The sequence below is a fragment of the Bos javanicus genome, chromosome 13, assembly GCF_032452875.1.
Source record: "Bos javanicus breed banteng chromosome 13, ARS-OSU_banteng_1.0, whole genome shotgun sequence".
Classification (NCBI taxonomy): domain Eukaryota; kingdom Metazoa; phylum Chordata; class Mammalia; order Artiodactyla; family Bovidae; genus Bos; species Bos javanicus.
The window spans coordinates 43,045,752-43,072,326 of record NC_083880.1 but is presented as its reverse complement, the minus strand read 5'-3'; the positions used below and the strand labels follow the sequence as shown (position 1 = coordinate 43,072,326).

The window sequence follows — 26,575 nt, the reverse complement described above, 5'->3', positions numbered from 1 at the left end:
TAGTGTGATTTAGGCATATTAGTAGTGGAATTGCTAGATCCGTTGGGAGGATATGTGCAAGTTCAATTTCATTAGATAGACTTTTCCTAAATGATGACTCTCATTTATACTCCACCATGAATGAAACCTCCCTTTGCTCTCCAGGCTCTCTACATCTGGCATTGTGCAGCATTTTAAAATTTTGCTGGTCTCGTGGAGGGAAATGATTTATTACTATAGTTTTAAACTGCATTTCTCTGATTACTTCTGACATTGCATATATCTATTCCCAATTCCCCGCCTCCCTCTCTGATAATTCATCTTGCCTGTAGTTTTTCAGTTATATTAGCCTTTTCTGGAATCCTTTTATGGCTTTGTGATTATCTCTATCATATATTTTTGTTTATTTTCCATTTTTTCATTTATTAAACTACTTTGAGGTAACTGTAGATTTGTAAACACAGGTATTTCAGACATGTTTCTTTTAAAGAGCATCTGTTGGAATTTTAATGCAATTTTAAAACATTTTTAGCTGAGATACACAGTTTATTTATATTTGCTTAGTTGCCCTTTGTTCTAGTTGTCCTGACTGTTTTATATTTCTTTTTTCTCTGTTTTTGTTATTTTTTAAAATAATTATTTAATATCTTTTACCATATAATTATTTAATATCTTTTACCACTTAATTTTTCCGATATACTAATTTGGAAGTTTTATACTTTTTTTATTGTTATCCTAGAAATATGCATCCCTGGCTTTTCAAAATCTACAAGTGACCAATATCTTTACCTTCCTGTTAGATAATACAAGAATCTTAGAAGTTTAACTTAATTCAACCCCTCATGACTTACATGTTTTTATCATGTAGTTTTATTTTTTAAAAAATATTATCAGGGACTTCCCTGGAAGTCCATTGGTTAAGACTTCATGCTCCCAATATAGGATGCATGGGTTGAATCCCTGCTTAGGGAACTAAGATCCCATATGCCATGCAATATAGCCAAAAAATAAATAAATAAAATAAAAAATATTCTCACCAGACAGAAGAGGACCCATTTAGAATTATTGTTGTGTTTTGCAGGCAGTGTATTTTTGCTACTTTCTCTATTATTCATTGATTATTTTATCTTTTAGACCATCCATCTAGGGCCTTTTCCTTCTGCTTAAACTATTTGCTTTAGAATAACTTACTAAAAGTCTGTTGATGATAAACTTTTTCAGTTTGTGTTTACCTGAAAATGTCTTTGTTTTACCATCACTTAAGATGTCTTTGCTGAATAAAGCAGTTTAGGTTGGCAGTTTTCTTTTAGCGCTTTAAAGATCTCATTTCTCTGTTTTTTGGTTTCATTTATTGCTATTGAAAAGTCAGCTGTCAGTCTCTTAGTTGCTTTTCTCAGACTACTTTGACATTTATCTCTTTGTTTTTTAGCTTTCTGCTGTTTCATTGTATTTTTATCTTGTTTGGACTTATTTGCCTTTCTTAAGTTTGTATTGGAGGTGTTTTGAAATATGTTTATTGGCTTTATAATTTCTAGATTGTGGGTTTCCATTTTTATATTCTATTGATATATTTATCTAATGTATAAATAAACGTTTTATAACTTTCATAGTAATTTTCTCCTGGCCTTTTACTTCTTTTTCCCTTTGTTTTCCACAGTTTCCCCAACAGACTGCATTGCCACTCGTGGATTTTTGTTAATCTGAATAGTGAAAAGTGAACTTGACAATGAAACTCGGAAACTGGTCTTTGGAGAGGAGTAGGACTGGAACTACTCTTTCCGTTTTTTCATCATAATTGGTTTATTCGGATGTTTCTTCCATTTAGACCAATGTTAGTAAATTATATTTTCATGATTTTCAAATTTAGTGGTGTAAATAAGCATGTGATAATTTATAATTTTAGACATTTCCCCTATGTTTGTGGCTAGCCTCCTTTTGTTGTTGTTTTTTTTTTCTTTTCATTGATTATATTTGCTAAAAGTTGTCTGTTCCAAAAGAGTCAGCTTTTGGGTTTTATTGATTAACTCAGTTGGCCTTTTGTTTCTAAAATTTGGTTTCTCTTTTTTTGTTTACAAATTTTATAAGAAATGTCTGGTGCATACTTTGTTTTCTCTTAATGAGATTCTTTAATGAGATTTTTAACACTTAATTGAGTAACTAAATCCCTTGGTAATATTCTATGTTGAAGACTCTGCCTTCCCTGGTGTGGTGAGATAGACCCTATTTAGAACCCTTTGGGTATACCTGTTCCCTAGTTAAGAGAAAGAATATTCACGACCCCAACTCCTGAGACCTGTTTAGACCAGTTAAAGCACCTGCTCAACTCTCTGGTTATCCCCTACTTCTCTGTGAGCCATCAATAGTGAATAGTCCTGTTCTTTGCCCAGGGCATTTTTATGTGATTTATCTAGGGGCCGTGGCAATTAAGGAAGGAAAAATCAAAACATTGTTATGGCAAAATTAAGTATCACTTTCCCTTTTGTTAGAAGTAATAATCAAAATAATCCAAAGCGGGTCTTAAAATGTCATTGACTCCAAAAGAAATTTATTCTTCGGATTTTCTTGTCAGGACAAAACTGCTTAACAGTATCCTTGTAGTAAATACAGTAATGAGTTTAATGCAGTCATTTCATTGCAGATGATAGCTTAATACTGAAGCACAAATTTAGCCTAATTTGATGAACCAGAACAAAGATCAGTTTCCTTTATACAGATGTCTGAAAATGGCACCATATAAATTTTGAAGTGATTCCAATAAAAAGTACATAATCTTGACTATGGAAAAGTGTTCTCCAAAGAATCTGTTGACTTTACATAGCATAGCAAGGAAGAGAAAATTTGAAAAATATAAGATTATAAGTATATGTGTGATACACAGAAAGCTTTTTTTATTGTAGGATTCAATTTTGAAAATGTTAAACTAATCTTCAAAAATTGAATATTAAGTCTAAAAGTAAGTCAGTTAAATGAAAATATCATATTGCCAGGCCATAACTCATTTTTTGCAATGGGAGTAATTTAAGTTTTTTTTTTTTACAAAGAAGGCACTTGCACTCTCATTGCATATACTAAATGCCCAAAGTTATTTTGCTATTTTACATAGTAATTAATCTACATAATTCCTTATGAATTTAAGTAACTTGCTTTGTGAGCTAAGGTTTCCCTGTATGCTATTTGTACAGTACCATAGCAGCAATGATTCTCTAGGAGCTCTTGGTTAGTTTTTCCTCTAGCAAATGCAGATATGGTCCGGGAAATGCATATGGTTGTGTTAGATTACTTGGTTAAAACATGAGCCAGAAGTAAAAGATGTCCTTAGACCAGGCCAGACACTTGACACACACATACACCAATTTTACTTTTAGTCCATGTTGTTCGGGCTTAGTGGGAGGGACAAGCACCCCCAATCCCGACCCTGGGTGCTGGAATCAGCATCTCCTGGGCATATATGGAGTATCCATAAACCATATCCAGTAGACCGTTTATTTTTATCGACTACGCAACAAAGCCCAGTGAAACCATAATCAGGGAGTTTACGTAGGCAGTAACGGGAAAGCTTTATAGCAGCGATGGGTTAAAATAACTTGGGGTCACTGTAGTGAAAAGATGTGGATTTCGGGTTAGGTCTGCGATCTGCAGTCCTGAATAGTTACTGAATAACCTGTGAGCGAGACACCTTCGAGGAAGTTAAAGCTTGGAGCGATCATTGTAAAATGACACTAAAACTGTCCACCTAGGAGTCCTGGGAGACGTCAGACAGAGGACCGAGGGAGCCCTGCTTACTTGTCCGCACTCGGCCCCGACCGCAACTCCCACCCGCTCCGCGAAGGCCTGTGTGGGTGTGGGCTGGCGGTTCCGCCCCGCGGGGTTGACTTTTAAAGGCGCGGAGCGGTGCGCGCCGCCCACCACACTGGCTTTCGCTGGCGGGAGCGGGCAGGCGGAGCCGGCGGGGCGGAGGGAAGCCCCCTCCCCCACGCATCATGAGGTGAGGAGGAGGGGTCGACGCCCACCTGGCTGGTGAACTGCCTGCCTGCGGTGCCTAGCGGACTGGCAGAAGGGTCACTCTAGGTGTCCCACTCTTGGGGGGCTTCAGGGAGTGAAGCTTTGGTGGTGCCGCCGAGGTGCTAGGGCTCAGGGGCTCAGTCTGTTCAACTCTTTGCCACCCCCGTGGACTGTAGCCCGCCAGGCTCGTGTGTCCATGGGATTCTCCAGGCAAGAATACTGGAGTGGATTGCTATCTCCCTCCTCCAGGGGCTCTTCCCGACTCAGGGATCGAACCCACGTGTCCTGCGTTGGCAGGCACGTGGATTCTTTACCACTGAGCCATCTGGGAAGTCAGGTTTATGGAGCATCTTTGCTGTAACTGGTGGAATTCTGCCGGCATGGTAAAGGGGAGACCCTTGCCAAGCTGCTGTAGAAGATGGCAGCACTCCTCACATCTCGTGTGTGTGTGTGTGTGTGTGTGTGTGTAGACATGTAGTATTTTAGGGCGTCCTTTGAACTGCATCCTTTAAAGCAGTGATACCAAATAATAGCAAGAATACCTTGGTTTTTATTCTTTATCTGCATGATTATCTTGACGTTAGAAAACATTTAAACTTTTGTGCATGGCAGACTTTTTTATATATTTTAAGATTGTTATGAAAATCATATGTTTCTCATTCTATAGTATTTTCTGTTTTATATACAGGAGCTTTGTCTTATGGGTGTCTTACTGTTTGGGCTTCTGGGAAATGCTATTTCCATTTGTTTGCTTTGTCTTTATTTTTTAAAACTAATTTGCTACTACTTAGGGCAATGGGAGTTCTTTTTCTTCCAAAATGAAAATAGCTTTATTTCCCCAGATTATATTTATGCTTACATAAAATTTCAGGTAATACATAAAGCTGTAAAAAAAAAAAAAAGAAAGAAACAAAAATTAGCTGTATTTGATGCACCCAAAGTTGACTTGGTAGAGTATTGGGTACCATGGTCCAGGAGCTCTCCTGGGTACTGGGGGACTTTGTGAGCAAGACAGTATCTACCTGTGTGCGCCTTACATTCTGGTGGGGAAGAGGGACACACACCTCAAAAGTAAATTGACAAGATAGTTGAAGTAGTGAGTGCTTCAAAGAAAATGCCTACTTTAGGTGGGGATAATCAGAGGTTTATCTGAGGAAATAACTTCTAGATTTCAGTAAAAGAAGAGAGGGAGCTAAGTCATGGGCATAAAGGAAGACCCAGCATTCCATTCAGAAATAACAGCAAGTGCAAAGGCCTGAGAAGAGCAAAGAGCTTGAATGCAAAGACCAGGGTAGCTGGACCTTAGTAGAAGGCCAGGGTAAGGTGGAGGGAGTAAGCAAGGGCTGGATTTCACATCGCCACTGAGCAGTGTGTGCAGGGAGGTCTCAGGGCTTAAGTAGGGAAATGAAGTGATCTGGAATACTGATTGATTCACTGGTTATGTGAATGTTTATTGAAACCTAACTGTACCAGGCACTGTTCTGGGCACTGGGGTACAGCATGGAAAAAGATACTCTGTATTCACGAAACTATTATAATAATCTAGTGGTGGGAACATAATCAAATAAACAAGAAAAAGATAAGATATTGGTAAGTGTTATACAGATGATAACCACCATTTAAGTCCTAGTATATGTTCTTAAGGCCTTTATATATATCTGTGTGTGTGACACACATATTAGTACTTCTTTGTAATCAGCTTTTCTTTCCTCTAAACAGTTTATGGTAGGACATTTTTCTCTGTTACATTAAATGAATAGATTTATTTAGGAGCATCAATTTTTTTTTTAGGCTAAGTATGGCCAAATTAATACTACATAAATGAAAAAAATACTGGGCATCAACAAAAACTTGTGTACGTCATCTATTTGGAAAGAAGTATCACTTCATGGGAAACAGTGGAAACAGTGTCAGACTTTATTTTTGGGGGCTCCAAAATCACTGCAGATGGCGATTGCAGCCATGAAATTAAAAGACTCTTACTCCTTGGAAGGAAACTTATGACCAACCTAGATAGCATATTAAAAAACAGAGACATTACTTTGCCAACAAAAGGTCCGTCTAGTCAAAGCTATGGTTTTTCCAGTAGTCATGTATGGATGTGAGAGTTGGACTGTGAAGAAAGCTGAGCGCTGAAGAATTGATGCTTTTGAACTGTGGTGTTGGAGAACACTCTTGAGAGTCCCTTGGACTGCAAGGAGATCCAACCAGTCCATTCTGAAGGAGATCAGTCCTGGGTATTCGTTGGAAGGACTGATGCTAAAGCTGAAACTCCAGTACTTTGGCCACCTCATGCGAAGAGTTGACTCATTGGAAAAGACCCTGATACTGGGAGGGATTGGGGGCAGGAGGAGAAGGGGACGACAGAGGATGAGATGGCTGGATGGCATTGGACGTGAGTTTGAGTGAACTCCAGGAGTTGGTGATGGACAGGGAGGCCTTGCGTGCTGCAATTCATGGGGTCACAAAGAGTCGGACACGACTGAGTGACTGAACTGAACTGATGCAGTAACTTCCTTTAGACACACTGACTTATGGCTCTCCACCTTCATTCCATGCTCCAGCAGCCCCTTGTGATAATTTTAACTTATTAGTGTGGTTTGTCATACACTTCAAGAATGTACCCTAAATAACCTCTGTTGTTATTCTAGTTCCTCATGGATTCTCTTTGCCAGTACTATATTTTAGGATTTTAGTATTCATAAGAGGAATGCAAGGAAGTAGAGGAAAAGAATAGAATGGGAAAGACAGAGATCTCTTCAAAAAAATTAGAGATACCAAGGGAACATTGGAGAAGGAAATGGCAACCCACTCCAGTATTCTTGCCTGGAAAATCTCATGGACAGAGGAGCCTGGCAGGCTATGGTCTATGGAATCACAAGAGTAGGACACGACTTAGCAACTAAACCACCACCACCAAGGCAACATTTCATGCAAGGATGGGCATGATAAAGTACAGAGTTGGTAAGGACCTAACAGAGGCAGAAGCGATTAAGAGAAGTAGCAAGAATACACAGGAGAACTGTACAAAAAATGTCTGAATGACCCAAATAAACATGATGGTGTGGCCACTCACCTAGAGTCAGACATCCTAGAGTGTGAAGTCAAGTGGGCCTTAGGAAGCATCACTATGAACAAAGCTAGTGGAGGTGATGGAATACCACCTGAGCTATTTCAAATCCTTAAAGATGATGCTGTTAAAGTGCTGTACTCAGCAGTGTCAGCAAATTTGAAAAACTCACCAGTGGCCACAGGACCAGAAAAGGTCAGTTTTCCTTCCACTCCCAAAGAAGGGCAGTGCCAAAGATTATGTTCAAACTACTGGATGCTTGCACTCATTTCACATGCTAATAAGGTTATGCTCAAAATCCTGAAGCTAGGCTTCAGCAGTCCATGAACTGAGAACTTCCAGATGTATGAGCTGGGTTTAGAAAGACAGAGGAATCAGACCAAATTGCCAGCATCCATTGGATCATAGAAAAGCAAGGGAATTCCAAAAAACATCTGCTTTTCTACTTCATTGACTATGGAAAAGCCTTTGACTATGTGGATCACAACAAACTGGAAAATTATTAAAGAGATGGGAATACCAAACCACCTTACCTGTCTCCTTAGAAACCTGGATGTGGATCAGAAAGAAACAGTTAGAACCTTACATGGAACAACAGACTGGTTCAAAATTGGGAAAAGAGGATGTCAAGGCTGTATATTGTCACCCTGCTTATTTAATCTATATGCAGGGTGAAAGTGTTAGTTGCTCAGTCGTGTCCAACTCTTTTTAACCCCATGGACTATAGCCCACCAGGTTCTTCTGTCCGTGGAATTCTGGATGCAGGAATACTGGAGTGGGTTGCCATTTCCTACTCCAAGGGATCTTCCCATCCCAGGGATTAAACACGGCTCTCCTGCATTGCAGGCAGATTCTTTATCGTCTGAGTCATGAGGAAAGACCTAGTGCTCATGATATGCAGGGTACATCATGCAAAATGCCAGGCTGGATGAATCCCAAGCTGGAATCAAGATTGCCAGGAGAAATATCAACAGCCTCAGATATGCAGATGACACCACCCTTATGGCAGAAAGTGAAGAGGAACTAAAGAGCCTCTGGATGAGGGTGAAAGAGGAGAGTGAAGAAGCTGGCTTAAAACTCAACATTGAAAAAACTAAGATCATGGTATCCAGTCCCATCACTTCATGGCAAATGGATAGGGAAAAAGTTTGAAACAGTGACAGATTTTATTTTCTTGGGCTTCAGAATCACTGTGGACAGTGACTGTACCCATGAAATTAAAAGATACCTGCTCCTTGGAAGGAAAGCTGTGACAAACCTAGACAGCAGGTTAAAAAGCGGAGACATACATTACTTTGCTGACAAAGGTTCATCTAGTCAAAGCTATGATTTTTCCAGTAGTCATGTATGGATGTGAGAGTTGGACTGTAAAGAAAACTTAGTGCTGAAGAATTGATACTTTTGAACTGTGGTACTGGAGAAGACTCTTAAGAGTCCCTTGGACTGCAAGGAGTCAATCCTAAAGGAAATTAACCCTAAATCATCATTGGAAGGACTGATGCTGAAGCTGAAGCTCCAATACTTTGGCCACCTGATGCAAAGCGCCACTCATTGAAAAAGACCCTGATGCTGGGGAAGTGATGAAAGTGAAAGTGACATCACTCAGTTGTGTCCAGCTCTTTGCGACCCCATGGACTGTAGCCTACCACGCTCCTCCGTCCATGGGATTTTCCAGGCAAGAGTACTGGAGTGGGTTGCCATTTTCTTCTCCAGAGGATCTTCCCGACCCAGGGATTGAACCCAGGTCTTCTGCATTGTAGGCATACGCTTTAACATCTGAGCTACCAGGGAAGTCCACGATCCTGGAAAAGATTGAAGGCAAAAGGAGAAGAGGGCAGCAGAAGTTGAGATGGTTAGATGGTATCACTGACTCAGTAGACATGAGTTTGAGCAAATCCTGGGAGACAGTGAAGGTCAGGGAAGACATGGGGTCACACAAAGTTGGACACAACTTAGTGACTGAACAACAACAATTCATAAGAGCTAGATCTGTAGTTTCCTTTCTTATGTATTTTCTTTGTCAGATTTTAGTGTTTGCTTTATAAAAACAAATTGGGAAGCTGTGCTCCTTTTTCTGGATTTTAGAACAGATTAAATTGCATAAGTATAATTTTTCCTTTCAGTTATCAAATGCATATTTACTAAACACCCACTATGTGCCAGGCATTGGGCTGATGCTGGATAATCAGAAGTAAATAAAACAGACATGATTCCTGTCCTCATAGGGCTTGATTTATTAGGGTAGTAGACATTGGTGAAATAATTATGATTATGTAATTATAAACTATGATAAGTACTCTGGGGGGAAAAATAGAGTTCTTTAAAATAATAGCATTGATGATCTACTTTGTTCTTTTCATATATTTGAGTAAATGGTTATTGAGTTCATAGGCACTAAAAATTCTTTTAAATTAATATTTGTTGAAGATTTGATATGTAATTAGGTCTGTGGTAAATACTTAAATAAAATGAGGTCTTCATAATTATAAAAGTGGAAATAAAAATAATGGTAGTAGTAGCTACTATGATAGATGGTATATTGCAAATTTTTATTGAGACATATTAAGTAGACACTTCAGTTACATGACATGTCCAATTGTTCACTCCTCTGGAAATCCCACTAAGATTATAGTAAAAGAATAAAGATAAAAATCCACAAAGATCAAGAGAATGAGGAAGGAGAAGATAAATGAAATCAGTATTTGGGAAACTAGAAAGAAGATGTTGTTTAGTCTCTCAGTAGTGTCCAACTGTTTTGCAGCCCCATGACTGTAACCCACCACGTACCCCTGTCCATGGGATTTCCTAGACAAGAATATTGGAGTGAGTTGCCATTTCCTCCTCCAGGGGATATTCCTGACCCAGGGATGGAACCTATATCTCCTGCATTGCAGGCAGATTCTTTACCACTGAGCCACTTTCTGTGGGGAAGCTCATGGAAAGAAGGTAGTTAAGTACTAAATGATTTAGTGGATTAGACAGTGCTGAAGAGAATAAGCTAACAAGAGAAGCAAGCTGATTTCCTTCACAGAATCTGGGAAAGGATCAGGATGTAGAGGTACCAAGCTTTTCTCAAGGTAGAAATACCGGTGGAATAGAAATAGAAGTCATTGATCTTCTTCACTCCACACACCCAGATAGCCACCTTCCTTCTACCCTGACAGAAGATTGAAGGTTTATAGTCAGGAGACATGAACTAGGCAGGCTCTAGACAACTGAGGTTGGGGTGAAGATCCTAAATAAAGATGAGGATTAAGTGAAAGTTAGCATGTGGAATGGTGAAACCAGAGCTGTCTTTTTTTGTGTGGTTCTCAGAACTAGTAGTCAAGCTTTTGTGTGTTAAAGTGTGTTAATTGCCCAGTCATGTCAGACTCTTTGTGACCCCATAGACTGTTGCCCACCAGGCTTCTCTGTCCATGGGATTCTCTAGGCAAGAATACTGGAGTGTGTAGCCGTTTCCTTCTCCAGGGAATCTTCCCTACCCAGGGATCAAACCCGGGTCTCCTGCATTTCCAGCAGATTCTTTACCACATGAGCCACTTATGCTTCCCCTCAACAGGGTATTAAAGGATTCTTTTCTGGGGAAACTTATCAATCCACAACAAAATATTTAACAGATAGGACTTTTTGAGTTCACTTGATTAAATCAGCAGCTGCATCACCATCAGATCTCCTGGAAGAATGACGGCTGCTGGTCAGGAAGTGGTGCTCATGCGTTAGACTTTCAGTCAGCTTTAAGTGCCTCACAGTTAAACGTAAACAGACAGCCAAGGATCACCAGTCATTTGCTGGAAGTCTAACGCAGGAATAAACAAGTAGAAAATAAAAGGAGCTTGATAGAAATTAGATTTACTGCAGGTAACAGAGGAGAAACTTTAACAAAATGAAACAGTAGTATCTTTAAAGAGAAAAAAGAAGATATAACTTACATGAAAGAAGAGATTCTATTTTTTAAAAGAGGAATTATTCAGAAAACAGGAAGAGATTAGATAATAAAGCTGAAGAACTCTCCTAAAAACGGCCACACCGATTAGAATCTGCAACAAGATACAGTGGATACATAATGATACAAACAGCCACTGTTACTGAGATGGGATGTGTCATGAAATGTTTCAGAGAGGCACTGATACTTGAAATCTGAGCAAGTATTCAAATGACAAGGAAGCCAAAAAAGGGGGAGTACTAGTATATACATTTTCAAGGCAATATAAGTAGGAGCAAATGCAGAGATAGAAGTATGATACACATGAGGAACTGCAAGCAGTTCATTATTTGGGAAATTCAATATGCCTTACAAAAAAATAACATGTATAGTTATATATACCTTTTTTCAAAAAGGATTTGTGGTGGAGTTGTGTGGATTTATTTAAAATTCTTTAGAAAAGTAGCAGTATTGATGGTATCCATTTATTATTTATGTCAAGAGGAGAATTAAATTGTGGGTCAGGAAACCAGGATTCTAGTGCAGACCTACCACTGACTTTTTCTAAGACCTTAATGTGATGATGTCAATGACCGCCTTCCAATAATTATCTCCCCTTTTCTTACCTTCCCCCAGATCACAATTTTGCCTAGATTTGGGGGGAATCTCGTGCTTCACGAGTGGCATGGGAGGATGAGAGTGGTGTGGCTATGTGAATATTACTCTAAGCTAATTACAGTAATTCTACTCTCCTTGGTTCGTGGCTGTTTTAGTAAAAACATGTGACTCAGTTCTGGCCAGTGAGGTGAGAATGGCCACCTGCAGAGAGAATTCTGGGAAAGTTTTCTCACAAAGGACAAAGGAAAAGATGCTCTCTCTCTGCCTTCATCTTATTCTAACTCTGAAGATGTGTTTGAGTCCAGTGTAGTGATGCAACAGAGCAGTTTTCAGTCTTAAGGGTTCCCTCCTTTGCTCCTTCATCCAAGGATTGTTTTTAAAAATATGGTGCCTTTATTGCTACTCCTCTTGTAACTTGCAAGTGTAATCTGGCTTGGGAGGGTTTTGACTTCCTTTGAGGTGGAAGAGATTTCCAACTCAACTGGTTTCCTCTTTGAGACCACTGTCACCAGAAGACACAACCCTTGCCTCCCAGAATTCACTCTAGGAATATTTTGTGAGCACATTATAAGATCCCTGGGCTTCACAGACACTTTCACTGTAAACGCTTTTTCAATGAGACGGTTTCACTTGTCTCATGAAATCCAAGGTATAGCATAGTACTAGATACATAATAGTCAGCACTAACAGTTTCATTTAATAAAGGTTGAATCATATACTACACAATTGCACTCATCTCCCACGCTAGTAAAGTAATGCTCAAAATTTTCCAAGCCAGGCTTCAGCAATATGTGAACCATGAACTTACAGATGTTCAAACCGGTTTTAGAAAAGGCAGAGGAACCAGAGATCAAATTGCCAGCATCTGCTGGATCATCGAAAAAGCAAGAGAGTTCCAGAAAAACATCTATTTCTGTTTTATTGACTATGCCAAAGCCTTTAACTGTGTGGATCACAATAAACTGGAAAATTCTGAAAGAGATGGGAATATCAGACCACCTGTCCTGCCTCTTGAGAAACCTATATGCAGGTCAGGCAGCAACAATTAGAACTGGACATGGAACAACAGACCGGTTCCAAATAGGAAAAGGAGTACGTCAAGGCTGTATATTGTCACCCTCCTTATTTAGCTTATATGCAGAGTACATCATGAGAAATGCTGGGCTGGAAGAAGCACAAGCTAGAATCAAGATTGCCGGGAGAAATATCAATAACCTCAGATATGCAGATGACACCACCCTTATGGCAGAAAGTGAAGAGGAACTAAAAAGCCTCTTGCTGAAAGTGAAGGAAGAGAGTGAAAAAGTTGACTTAAAGCTCAACATTCAGAAAACTAAGATCATGGCAACTGGTCCCATCACTTCATGGGAAATAGATGGGGAAAAAGTGGAAATAGTGTCAGACTTTATTTTGGGGGGCTCCAAAATCACTGCAGATGGTGATTGAAGCCATGAAATTAAAAGACTCTTACTCCTTGGAAGGAAACTTATGACCAACCTAGATAGCATATTCACAAGCAGAGACATTACTTTGCCAACAAAGGTCCGTCTAGTCAAGGCTATGGTTTTTCCTGTGGTCATGTATGGATGTGAGAGTTGGACTGTGAAGAAAGCTGAGTGCCGAACAATTGATGCTTTTGAACTGTGGTGCTGGAAAATTCTCTTACGAGTCCCTTGGACTGCAAGGAGATCCAACCAGTCCATCCTAAAGGAGATCAGTCCTGGGTATTCATTGGAAGGACTGATGCTGAGGCTGAAACGCCAATACTTTGGCCACTTCATGTGAAGAGTTGACTCATTGGAAAAGACTCTGATGCTGGAAGGGATTGGGGGCAGGAGGAGAAGGGGACGACAGAGGATAAGATGGCTGGATGGCATCACCGACTTGATGCACATGAGTTTGAGTGAACTCCAGGAGTTGGTGATGGACAGGGAGGCCTGGCGTGCTGTGATTCATGGGGTCGCAAAGAGTTGGACACAACTGAGCGACTGAACTGAACTGAATTTAGGGGTAGAGAGAGGTTTTATTTGTCTTCTGTTTGATTTTATTATTTCCAATCAGTAGAACATGAGTGTGGTTCTATAATCTGTTTACTTTGAGAGGCTTTTTTCCTCATCTAAGACTGTACCACCCTGATCTCATCTGAAAGGTTTTTTTCAATAAGGCAAAAGTGATTTCTATTTATTTCTGTGAAGAAAATTTCCTTTAGAAATTAAAGGATTGGAGAAACAACATTTCAGTTTATGTGGGTTATTACTTCTTATAGAGCAAATCAGTAGAGCTTTAGCCTTTAGCTCTGGAGACTTGACAAAGTAAATATTACAAAATTGTACCTAATGCTCAGTAAACATTTATTTATATAGTAGATATGCCCAAAATAGAACTACTCACTTTATGATTTAATTTTCTCTTTTTTTGTTTTAGCATTTATGACATTAACAGAGAACAGGAGTATGTCAAGAATTCTGGGGGTATACTTGGTGAAAATGAATTAAGACCACCCTCCCAGCTGCATCCCCTCTTAGAGAAGACTGAGACAGGGTTCATATCAGAAAAGAGTGGGTATTAAACAAATGGTCTAAGTTATTGCTGATGAATCCAGAGTTGAACAATGCAGTTTTTAAAATTTTAATTTAGATCATGTAAATGCAAGGACTTTAAAAAAAATTATAATTTCCAGTAGCTGCAAAATTTTTTAAATTATTAGTCCAAAATTGATAGGTAATTAAGTTTTCAAATTGCATCAGAAAATGTATCTGTTCAAGAGAAATTGTCACTCTCTGTATTTCTTTGAAATTATTTATTTTACTTGATTTTAAGTTGAGATATGTTAAATAGTAGAAGTAATACATGCTTATATAAGAAAAATCTAAATTGTAGTAACATATGTAAGGTAAAAGTACAAGGTCTCCTTTTTGTCAGCTCCCCAGTCACCATTGGCATAAACACTGTTAATAACTGTTGGATTTCCTCTCTCTTTCTAGATCTTTTTCTGTATACTTTCAAACACATAATTTTTTTTACCAAAATAACATTATATAATGCATTTATTCCCTCGGTAGTATACAGTAGATATCTCCGTACATTAGTATATACAGATTTACTTTGTTTTTATTTAATAGCTGCAAGGTGTTTCCCTGTTGACGGCAGTTTAGGTTATCTCCAAGGCTTCCCTGGTGGCTCAATTGGTAAAGAATCTGCCTGTAATATGGGATACCTTGGTTTGATCCCCAGGTTGGGAAGATCCCCTGAAGAAGGGAATGGTTACCCACTCCAGTATTCTGGCCTGGAGAATTCCATGGACTGTATAGTCCATGGAGTCGCAAAGAGTCCAACAGGACTGAGCGACTTTCACTTTCACTTAGGTTATCTCCATTGTTTTTCGTGTTACAGGTGCTGGTGTGTGGAACATCCTTGTACGTATCACCGCTGCACTTTGCTAATATTTTTGAGGAATAGATACCCAGGAATGAAATGGTTATTTAGTATGCCCATTTAAGTTTTTGTTACTTCTAACAAATTGTGTTCTGAACAAGTTGTATTTATCTTAAACTGGCAGTCCTTTGATATCTTAAAGGTATCAAAGATACCTTTTCAGATTAGGTGATTAAGGACTTGGCTGTTCCTTCAACAACTATCAAATAACCTACTTAGAGGAGATAAACTATATAGGCATCTAGAGTGGAAATGCTGTTGCTTAATCACAGGCAGGATATGTCCAGGGGAGTTGTAGAAGTGGTTAGTTTCTGTTAGAATTATTGTGACACCTAAGGTGTTGCCATTTGTTCATCTCATTATTTGCTTACAGACCAGATGCTTATAAAATGGAAAACAGATGCTTGTGACATAGCATGAGAAATTGGTTTATAATTTCCTTGTCTCTCTTATTAGAAGTTAGAGAAAGAAATGTCCCTCATGTCAAGTCACTCAGTATCCCTGATGGAGTTTGAGATAGGGGAGATGATTCAGGGCACTGTGAGCAGAGTCCAACTTCTCGTGTCAAGCTTGACCTAACTTTTAAGATAAAATCCACAAATAGCAGAGCTGCTGCTGCTGTTAAGTCACTTCAGTCGTGTCTGACTCTGTGCGACCCCATAGACGGCAGCCCACCAGGCTCCCCTGTCCCTGGGATTCTCCAGGCAAGAACACTGGAGTGGGTTGCCATTTCCTTCTCCAGTGCATGAAAGTGAAAAGTGAAAGTGAAGTCGTGAAGTCGTGCAGTCGTGTCTGACTCTTAGTGACCCCATGGACTGCAGCCTAACAGGCTCCTCCGTCCATGGGATTTTCCAGGCAAGAGAAATGTACCCAAAGCCAGGTGCTACAGTAAAGAGCATTAACTCAGTTTTTACAGCCATTTCAATTGAACTTAAATTTTTTCCATGTGCACTTTGTTTGTCACTTAAGTCTTAGGGGACACTCTTTATACTTTACAATCAGATATTTTTCAAGTTACCCTCTTAGATGTTGTTTAAATTTCTTTGTGGAATAGCCCCCTCTTCTTTCTCTTAATATTCTGATATTCTTGAATGGTTTAAATAAAGCATGTGTATTGCTCAGCAAAAAAGATAAAACTATCCTTTTATTTAGTGCTCCTTGTTTTGTACACTTGTTAGGTGATTAAATGAGAGTGCGTTGTGTGGGCAGAGACTTCTCAATAAACATTCTCATTTATCTCCTTACATAAAGAGCAGGAAACGTACTTTTTTGAGAGTATAATTGAGGTTATTTATTATGAAATCATAAAAGATTCAGGATTTACCATGGTTTTCCATTAAGTTTTCTTTTGATATGCTTTTCCTTCTGTCAACTGTAAAATTATTACTTTTATAACGTATGGCTATTGAGTGCTAACCTAAAAGGGGAAGCATTTTTAGCTGTAAATAGTCTTAGAAATTACAATATGAAAGTACAAAATAAGTGATTTACTTTACTTGTTCTGCCTTGTTTATTTTAAATCATTACCATTAGTCATAGTTTTATTGGGAACTGTTTTCCCCACACTGCGTTAGACAGGTTTTTGGTTTTTTTTTTTTAATTGCATTATTTCTCCCATGTTTCAGTTTATTATTGTGCATTGACACTCAAAATTGGGGAAATATGTAGTTTTTACTGCTTCTGAAATTTAAAATCTGTGCCTATCTGTTAACATTGTGTACAATTTAAGATAGTTGGTAATCATAGTTTGTTCATTTCCAGAACTACAAGAACTTTTTTAAGCAAAATCTTTCACAGATATGGAGCCTAAGAGTATACTTAGATTTTTAAAATATAGTCTTTTTAAAAATATTAAATATTAATACTGGGTTCCAAAAATTATGATTTTTAAGGGAATCTTGAATTTCATTTGAGCTAGCAGTACAGATTATTTGTAAAATGAACTTGCAAGTGCATAGGCTTCCCAGTTTGTTTTGACTTATTAGCTGAACAAAGTCAATAACTTTGAAAAAGTTAAATTTCAATAAATTTGAAAAAGCCAAATTTTTAATTACTGTCATTGGTGTTTTGCTATTTGAAGGACTTTAGAATATCTTTTTTTTTTTTTTTAATAGCATTGGTATATTGATCCAGTATTCTTGCCTGGAGAATTCCATGGACAGAGGAGCCTGGCAGGCTACAGTCCATGGGGTCACAAAGCAAGTTGGACACGACTGAGTGACTTTCACTTTCACTTCATTATATTAATATTGAAAGAGAGAAGATGAAACTGAGGAAAAATAAAAATAAATGTTTCATCTTTTTCTTCCTTCCTTGCTATTTATAATCTTTTATTTTTTGATTCTAGGAAGTTTTGTTACTAAAAGCATTTTCAAATTACCTTGTGAATTAAAGTGTTAGGACAGTTTAGTACAAATTAATTTTCCTGAAATGTTTGTTTTAATTTCTGTAATAGTTTAGGGTTTTTTTTTAAATCTGTTATTCATAAATTAATTTTATTTGAAAAGCTTATATTCTTTTCAGCTTATGAATTTTAATGTAATTGGCTGAGTTCTGATAAAAGTAGGAAAACCATATTAACATACTTAATTATACTATAAGGTCAAAACTTCCAGTGTTATATACATTACTGTGTTCTCTTTAGAAGTAATCTGTGTGTATCCTTTTCCCCACCTTGGTTAAAGAGAATAGAGGATCCAAATAAAAAGGAGTAAACAAAGCAAATAGTTAAATGTTATGAGACTTCATTAGTCTTAGTTCTCGCTGAGTGAGGATGCGTAAAAAGGACAAAGGCCCAACCAAGAAAATTGCTTGATTGGGTCATTAATTCTCAACTATAGGAAACATGGCTTTCATAGGAGAGGTAGCCTAGCATCTCTCAGATGGTACATGGGTATGGTTTGAAAAAAGCACTTTCAAAAAAAGTAATAAATTTTTATTTTCATAAAATGATGATTTTGTAATATAATCCGTAAGAAGTAAAGTTCAGTAGACATTTCCAGGCTGATGAGGAAGGCTCAGAGAAAAACAATTTCTGATGTGTTTGCTGAGTGTGCAGTTCAGTTCAGTTGCTCAGTCATGTCTGATTCTTTGTGACCCCATGGACTGCAGCACGCCAGGCCTCCCTGTCCAACACCAACTCTCCCAGAGTTTTACTCAAATTCATGTCCATTGAATCGGTGATGGCATCCAGCCATCTTATCCTCTGTCATCCCCTTCTCTTCTTGCCTTCAATCTTTCCCAGGATCAGAGTCTTTTCAAATGAGTCAGCTCTTCGCATCAGGTGGCCAAAGTATTGGAGTTGCAGCTTCAGCATCAGTCCTTCCAGTGAATATTCAGGACTGATTTCCTTTAGGATAGACTTGTTGGATCTCCTTGCTGTTCAAGGGACTCTCAGGAGTCTTCTCCAGCACCACAGTTCGAAAGCATCAATTGTTCTGTGCTCAGCTTTCTTTGTAATCCAACTCTCATAGCCATACATGACTACTGGAAAAACCATAGCCTTGACTAGACGGACCTTTCTTGGCAAAGTAATGTCTCTGCTTTTTAATATACTGTCTAGTTTGGTCATAACTTTTCTTCCAAGGAGCAAGCATCTTTTAATTTCATGGCTGCAGTCACCATCTGCAGTGATTTTGGAGCCCCAAAAAATAAAGTCTGTCACTGTTTCCACTGTTTACTCATCTATTTGCCATAAAGTGATGGGATTGGATTCTGTAATTTTAGTTTTCTGAATGTCGAGTTTTAAGCCAACTTTTTCACTCTCTTTTACTTTCATCAAGAGACTCTTTAGTTCTTTGCTTTCTGCCATAAGTGTGGTATCATCTGTGTATCTGAGGTTATTGATATTTCTCCAGCAATCTTGATTCCAGCTTGTGCTTCATCCAGTCCAGCATTTCTCATGATGTGCTCTGCATATAAGTTAAATAAGCAGGGTGACAGTATACAGCCTTGACATACTCTTTTCCCAATTTGGAACCAGTCTGTTGTTCCTTGTTCAGTTCTATCTGTTGCTTCTTGACCTGCATACAGATTTCTCAGAAGGCAGGTCAGATGGTCTGGTATTCTCATCTCTCGAAGAATTTTCCACAGTTTATGGTGGTCCACACAGTCAAAGGCTTTGGAGTAGTCAATAAAGCAGAAGTAGATGTTTTTCTGAACTCTCTTGCTTTTTCGATGATCCAGCAGATGTTGGCAATTTGATCTCTGGTTCCTCTGCCTTTTCTAAATCCAGGTTGAACATCTGGAAGTTCACAGTTCACATTCTGTTGAAGCCTGGCTTGGAGAATTTTGAGCATTGCTTTACTAGTGTGTGAGATGAGTGCAGTTGTGCGGTAGTTTGAGCATTCTTTGGCATTGCCTTTCTTTGGGATTGGAATGAAAACTGACCTTTTCCAGTCCTGTGGCCACTGCTGAGTTTTTTAAATTTGCTGGCATATTGAGTGCAGCACTTTCACAGCATCATCTTTTAGGATTTGAAATAGCTCAGTTGGAATTCCTTCACCTCCACTAGCTTTCTTCGTAGTGATGCTTCCTAAGGCCCACTTCACATTCCAGGATGTCTGGCTCTAGGTGAGTGATCATGCCATTGTGATTATCTGGGTCATGAAGATCTTTTTTGTATAGTTCTTCTGTGTATTCTTGCCACCTCTTAATACCTCCTGCTTCTGTCATGTTCATACCATTTTTGTACTTTATTGCACCCATCTTTGCATGAAATGTTCCCTTGGTGTCTCTAATTTTCTTGAAGAGATCTCTAGTCTTTTCCATTCTGTTGTTTTCCTCTATTTCTTTGCATTAATCTCTGAGGAAGCCTTTCTTATCTCTCCTTGCTGTTCTCTGGAACTCTGCATTCAGATGGGTATATCTTTCTTTTTCTCCTTTGCCTTTTGCTTCTCTTCTTTTCATAGCTATTTGTAAGGCCTCCTCAGACAACCATTTTGCCTTTTTGCATTTCTTTTTCTTGGGGATCGTCTTGATCCCTGCCTTCTATACAGTGTCACGAACCTCTGTCCATAGTTCTTCAGGCACTCTATCAGATCTGATCCCTTGAATCTATTTGTCACTTCCACTGTATACTCATAAGGGATTTGATTTAGGTCAGACCTGAATGGTCTAGTGGTTTTTCCCTACTTTTCTCAATTTAAGTCTGAATTTGGCAATAAGGAGTTCATGATCTGAGCCACAGTCAGCTCCCGGTCTTGTTTTTGCTGACTGTATAGCTTCTCCATCTTTGGCTGCAAAGAATATAATCAATCTGATTTTGATATTGACCATCTGGTGATGTCCATGTGTAGAGTCTTCTCTTGTGTTGTTGGAAGAGGGTGTTTGCTATGACCTGTGTGTTCTCTTGGCAAAACTCTTTATAGCCTTTGCTCCCTTCATTCTGTACTCCAGGGTCAAGTGAGTATGCAGTAGTAGCCCCTTTCCATGGAACCTCACAGACTTCTCTGTAGATTTGGTGAGCCACTGGGAAGGTTAAGTTTATCAAAATGTGGCCTGCTGCTGCTGCAAAGTCGCTTCAGTTGTGTCTGAGTCTGTGTGACCCCGTAGATGGCAGCCCACCAGGCTCCTCTGTCCCTGGGATTCTCCAGGCAAGAACACTGGAGTGAGTGGCCATTTCCTTCTCCAGTGCATGAAAGTGAAAAGTGAAAGTGAAGTCTCTCAGTCTCATCCAACTCCTAGTAACCCCATGGACTGCAGCCTACCAGCCTCTTCCGTCCATGGGATTTTCCAGGCAAGAGTACTGGAGTGGGCTGCCACTGACTTCTCCAAAATGTGGCCTAGATTTACAAAAACTTAGGAACAAGAAGCATTGATCTAAGCAGTCACTGACCTCCAGCTTGACACTATAGATGCATCTGCTTTTACAGCCTTGATTACAGCACCCAGCTTTAAACCTAAAGGGATTTACTCTTGCATTAAAAGTAATTCGTCCATTGTTATAATCCATTTAGGTTATTTTCATCGAGTATGAGGTCTTTGAAGATAGTCCAGATATGGTGGCCAGAACATAATGGAAATGTCTTTGTTATGCAGGAAGGAAATGAATGACTTGGTCAGTGATATTTAGTGTGCCACTTTCCCCAGCCTTTGGTTATCTTAAACAGTTGCATTATTTTTGTGTTTTACAGTTTTTGAGACAGTATCCTTGAGTTCAGACTCTCTCTTCCAGAGGACAGTTTCAATTCTCCATACTTCTTACTTGGACTCTGCATCTGAGCATGGTTTTCAGTACAGTCAAGTGACTTTGGTGAAAAATGACATTTTCTTAAATGAGGTGAGGTGCTTGGTACACACTGTGTCTGTGGTTAGTTTTATTTTAGTTTTAAAGAAATAGACCTATCATTTTTTATATTTGAGCCTAGTTCTTTTTAGCTATCACATTTTAGCAAGATAAACGATCCTTGGTAATAATCACTTGAAAGGTAATTGTAATGTATTCTAGAGAATAGAAAAATAATAAATTTCATTAGTCTTTTAGCAGGAGGAATTCAGTTGATGCATTTTTTAAAAATTAATTTGCAAGGCAAAATAACATGTTTATAACATTTGATTATTCTCTTTATACAGTACAAAGCTTTTTACCAAGAAAAAAAAGCTAGGAACTATACTCACGAAGAACTTCAAGAAACTTACGGGTTTCTTCTGTTTGAAACTGAAAATCAGGTAAGGAAATTTGGTCTTAGAAAATTAATTTTATCATATTAAGGTACAAAATTAATTATGTCATTAAAGTTAAACATTGATTCTATAAAATTTGTAACATTACCAGTTCATCAGTCTTTTTTAGGTAGCAGTGTAAATGACAATGAAAGCTTCTCATGAAAGAGATTTAATTTCTACAACTTTTTAAGGTTTTCTTTAGTTTTATCTTAAATACATTTGTAAGCTTGTAGTGAGATTTCGATTAATACAAACTTCTTAATATTAATAATGCCTTTTAATGGAGTGAATGGATATTTTTCCATTCTGGATCATTGTTTACATAGATATCTTCTATTTCTCGTGGAAGTTTCTTCAAGTTTAAATTACATGGTTTTGGGGATAAGATGAACACTTTCAGCATTCTAGTTACTTGGAATTGTTTCATGCTGTTTTGAAAATTGAACATATATATTGTTGCTTATACCTAAATTGTGGAGAAAAAAAACTGCTGTGTGCAGGTATGTCTCCAAAGACACTTCTAGATACACTTTCATCAGTGCCAGAGATCTGTGATCCAGCTTAAAGTAATTCACAGGTAGTATTTTGGTTGGGATCATGATTTTTAAAGAATGGGGGTAGATTTGCTAAAGGATAGTTAACATTAGCATGTACCTTATGGTTACATAGTAATACCAGAGAGTTTATTTACTTAGTTGTTGACTTCCAAATAAGATGTTAAGGGTTCATACTTTAAAAAAAATAAAGGTCATCGGGGGGTAAGGCATTTTCAAATTTCGTGATTCCCAAGCTGTAATCGTAAAAGAAATCTTCAGGAGAGGACTAATCTGTGAGCTTGTTTAATTTGGTTTTGCCAGTGACATTTTCATTAGCAGAAATGGTAAAATTTCATGAAAAAGTTTAAACTGTTAATATTAACTGAAACACAATTGCCTTATAGAAACTTGCTTTGTGCCATGAATGCATATAGTGTACAGATTCTGTATTGAAAGTTTGTATGTAGATTATAGTTATTTCATTGACTCCAAAACATGGTATAAGCAAAGTCCGAACTTTTGTTTAAGGCGAAGTTGGTATGTCAGCATGGACTCTGTGTGGGCAGCAGTGCTATCACCACTCTGGGAGACCCAGCAAAAGGTACGGTCTATAAGGAAGGAGAATTTCTTTTACAAGGTGAAGTGGAATTTAGTTAGTTACATAAGAGTCTGTATTAAAAGCTAGTTTCATTGATGATAAATAATCTTTGGAATCAGAACTTTAGATATATACATGAGCTTTGAATCTAAGAACGTAAGGCTTTCTAATAGAGTTCTCTTTAAGATGATTGGACTAGAAGATATCTTTCAGATATCTTTCAAGAGGTCAGTGCTATCATCTGGGACTAAGGAGGCTTTCCTCCTAACTATCATTATGGCAGTAGGAATAGAGAATAGATGGTACTGACCGAAGATGGCAACTGTGGGATATGAGGAGTAGAGAAAGGAAATAATCAAATATAAAGTGTTAAATTTACACTGCATTGATATTATCAATAGAGGAGAGATTTTAGATAGGCTGATGAGTTACAGGAGAAAGGTAGTCTTATCATTGAGGTTAGAATTTTTCCTTCAATGTATATTTATTATTTTTGAAATGAAAAGAATCATGTACAAAGAGCAGCACAATGAGACACATGCTGTATTGGAAGTGTGCACAGTATTCTAAAGAAGCAACCAACATGTCTTGGGAAATGAACAGAAAACCTTGCAATATCTTATACTGATAATGTGTCTTTCACAAGCCAAACAAATGCAATGTATGGCCTTGTTTGGATTGTGATCTAAGCAAACCATCTGTAAAAATATTTATAAGGCAAGTGGGGAATCTGAACTTTGGCTGAATATTTGATGATAGTGAAGTATTATTATTATGAGATATGATAAAGGTATAACAATAATGCTAGGAAAAAAGAACCCTTATCTTTTAGGTAAACATACTGGTATGCTTGTAGGTGAAATGATATGAAGTTTGGGATTTTTACAGGTGAATATAAAATAAAAACAGTGGTCATGAGTTAATGACTACTGAAATTGGGTAATGAAAAAAAAAAAAGAATGTGCTTTAGCCCTCATTTCTTTAAGCTTCACTTTCTTCATCTGTAAATAAATAAAACTATCTTCTAGATTTGTTGTGAGGATTATGAGACTATGAAAAGTGCTTAGCATGGAGCTTACACCTAGTAAGCTCGCAGTAGATGAACACTTATTCCAGTAAGCTGTTTGAGAAACAGTAGGTCATCTTAAGTGTTCTGGAAGCTATCCTGCTGGTGGTGAAAACATTTGGAAGAGGGATGAGGACTAGAGGTTGCAGCTCAAGGTGGCAGAGGGTACATGTTAGTTGAAGCCAAAGATATTGTTACATGGGGCAGCACAGATGGTGAAGAACAGAACTTTTATTTAGATGGTATGGGACCAAGGGATGGGGACATGGGGCAAGGACAGGAAGAGGAAGAGCTGAGAGCAGTCCAGTGAATGAAGAATCTGGAGGTGGAGTCTCACAAGAAACAGAAGGTGTCCGGAGGGGTGTTAGCAGTGTCAGATGCTGTAGAAGTTGGAGATCAGGGGTGAGAAAGACTATGGGGCTTCATGGCTAGGTTCTTGCTGGCCCTTTGTAATAACAGCTTTATTGAGATAAAATTCACCATACAATTCACCCATTTGAAGTATACAGTTCAGTGTTTTTTTTAGCGCATTCAGAGTTGTGCAACAGTCAGCACGGTCAGTTTTAGACTGTTTTCATCAGTTACCTCCCCTCTCACCAGCCTTGGTAACCACTGCTTTCCTTTTTGCACCTGTGGATTGACCTATTCCAGACATTCCATATAAATGGAATCGTATCTGACCTTTTGTGAGTAACTGTTTTTTTACTTAGTGTTTTTGAGATTCTCTATGTTGTTGCATGTACTTGATTCACTTTTTGACTGAATAATATTCCATTGTACCACTTTTTCTTTATCCATTCAGCAGTTGGTAGACATTTCGTTTCTACTTTTTAGCTATTATTAAAAAAAGCTAGTATGTATATTCTTGTACATATGGTCTTTATGTGGACAAGTATTTTCATTTTTGCTGGGTTATACCTAGGAGTGGAATTGCTGGCTTAATATGGTAACTCTGTGTGTAGGAAATGTTTTTAAACTTCTCTTCAGCTCTCCTAAAGGACATGAAAGAGGATAAGTTCACAACTCAAATAACAGTTTACATGAAACCTTTTTTTCTTTTCCCCTATTCTTCCTTAACACCTCCTTCTTTTCATTATGAAAAATGCTAATGTAGAAAAAAGCAGCATGGTATATACCCATCACCTACATTTACCAGATAATGTTTTGCATTAATTCTCTTCATTTGTCTAAAAATATTTTTTTTTCCTGAAAAATGTGGAAGTGAGTTACAAGCAAATGCCTCAGCTTATACCTCTAAAAATCAAGGCCATTTTTCTGTGTGACAGTTGCATGAGTTTATTGTTGATGTTTTGAGAGCCTGGTTTCAGTAGGCGGTGGAGTAGAGGCTGCATTATTCCTACAAATACACATTCTTCTTCTTCACATGCTGGGGGTGATGATAAGAAAGCACTACTGGATATGTATGTTTATAGTTTTTGGCTCAAGTAAAATAATGAAATATATGAAAGTAAGCCTTTATATTACTATAGTATATTACAGTTTTAAAGGTTTATGGGTCTTTTTAAATCTTCCTGAAAACCTGTGATTTCTAACCCACACCCATCCTCTCACTACTCAGTCATGTGCTTAGGAGTAGTAGTAAGTGAAGAACTTGGAATTGGAATCCAGTCTTCTGACAACATGTCTATAACTCGGTTCATTCTATCTGTGTTCTCACCGCTGTCTTTTCTATTTCACAAGCAATGCCTCAGTTCAGGAATATCCCTGAAATGGGTTCTTTCCTCTGTTTTCTCACTGCTGCTTCTGTGTAGGGATCATCCTCTCCTGCCTCAACCTACAGGAGTCTCTCCCCGCTTGAGACTCAACTTCTCTTTTAAACAGCAATGGTCTGTAATGAGGCTGCAGTGGTAAACAAAAAATATCTAACCTCTGCTGACTAGAATTCACAGTCCAGTAGGACATGCTGCTTAAAGACAGGGATCTTGTTCTGTTTCCCTTTGTATCACTGCTGCCTGGCACAGACCTGTTGTGTAGTAAACCTCAGCACACATTCTTAAATAAGAACATTTACTGAGATTTTCTGGAAAAAATAACTTGAGAATCAGATTACCACAGGCCTTTTCACTGAAAGATTGCATGGAAAATAAAAGAGACTTTTCCAAAATTGTAATACATTCATCCCTTTTCAGTTACTGTACCCAAATAGAAAATTGGTTGTCAAACTGATATATTTTATCTTAGCTCTGATGTTTCCATACCTGTAGAATATCTCAAATAGATTTTAAAAGGTAAGCATTTTCAAAATAGTTTTTTAAAGTTACCTTTTATTTGTCCCTTGTGTCATCTTGTTCAGTTTAAGTAACCCATGTGTAAACAGCCTTTTTAAAGTGTAAATTAATCTATTTTTATACTTTTATAGGTGTGTACATTTCCAAATACTCAGACTATCTTCACGCAAGACCTTGGTATCATGGGAAGTCTGGTTATGTTGTAATTTTTAATCTAATTAAGGTAAAGCCTAAATTTGCTTCTGTGTAATTTTTTTTTAATGAAAGTTTATCAGTCTTTGATCATGTTTTTTGCAGATCATTTGCTAAACATAGTCCTTGCCAAAGACAGTTATGGAGAAGGCAGTGTCACCCCACTCCAGTACTCTTGCCTGGAAAATCCCATGGACGGAGGAGCCTGGAAGGCTGCAGTCCATGGGGTCACTGAGGGTCGG

At 38.1% G+C, this 26,575-nt stretch overlaps 1 protein-coding gene across 5 annotated transcripts in view; it reads left to right on the top strand.

The window, feature by feature from the left end:
* TASOR2 (transcription activation suppressor family member 2) overlaps positions 1-26,575 on the top strand; it is a 67,891-nt gene that overhangs the window by 4,865 nt on the left and 36,451 nt on the right. For 3 of the 5 annotated variants that reach the window (XM_061436459.1, XM_061436458.1, XM_061436462.1), the window contains 6 exons: positions 1,637-1,810; positions 14,016-14,149; positions 21,161-21,306; positions 21,600-21,695; positions 22,757-22,829; positions 26,273-26,364. In XM_061436459.1, the coding sequence (XP_061292443.1) occupies positions 1,788-1,810; positions 14,016-14,149; positions 21,161-21,306; positions 21,600-21,695; positions 22,757-22,829; positions 26,273-26,364 (564 nt within the window). In that variant the 5' untranslated portion in view covers positions 1,637-1,787. Of the gene's footprint in view, positions 1-1,636; positions 1,811-3,716; positions 3,965-14,015; positions 14,150-21,160; positions 21,307-21,599; positions 21,696-22,756; positions 22,830-26,272; positions 26,365-26,575 lie in introns of those variants that run through there. The other 2 variants (XM_061436460.1, XM_061436461.1) reach the window with 2 other exon arrangements.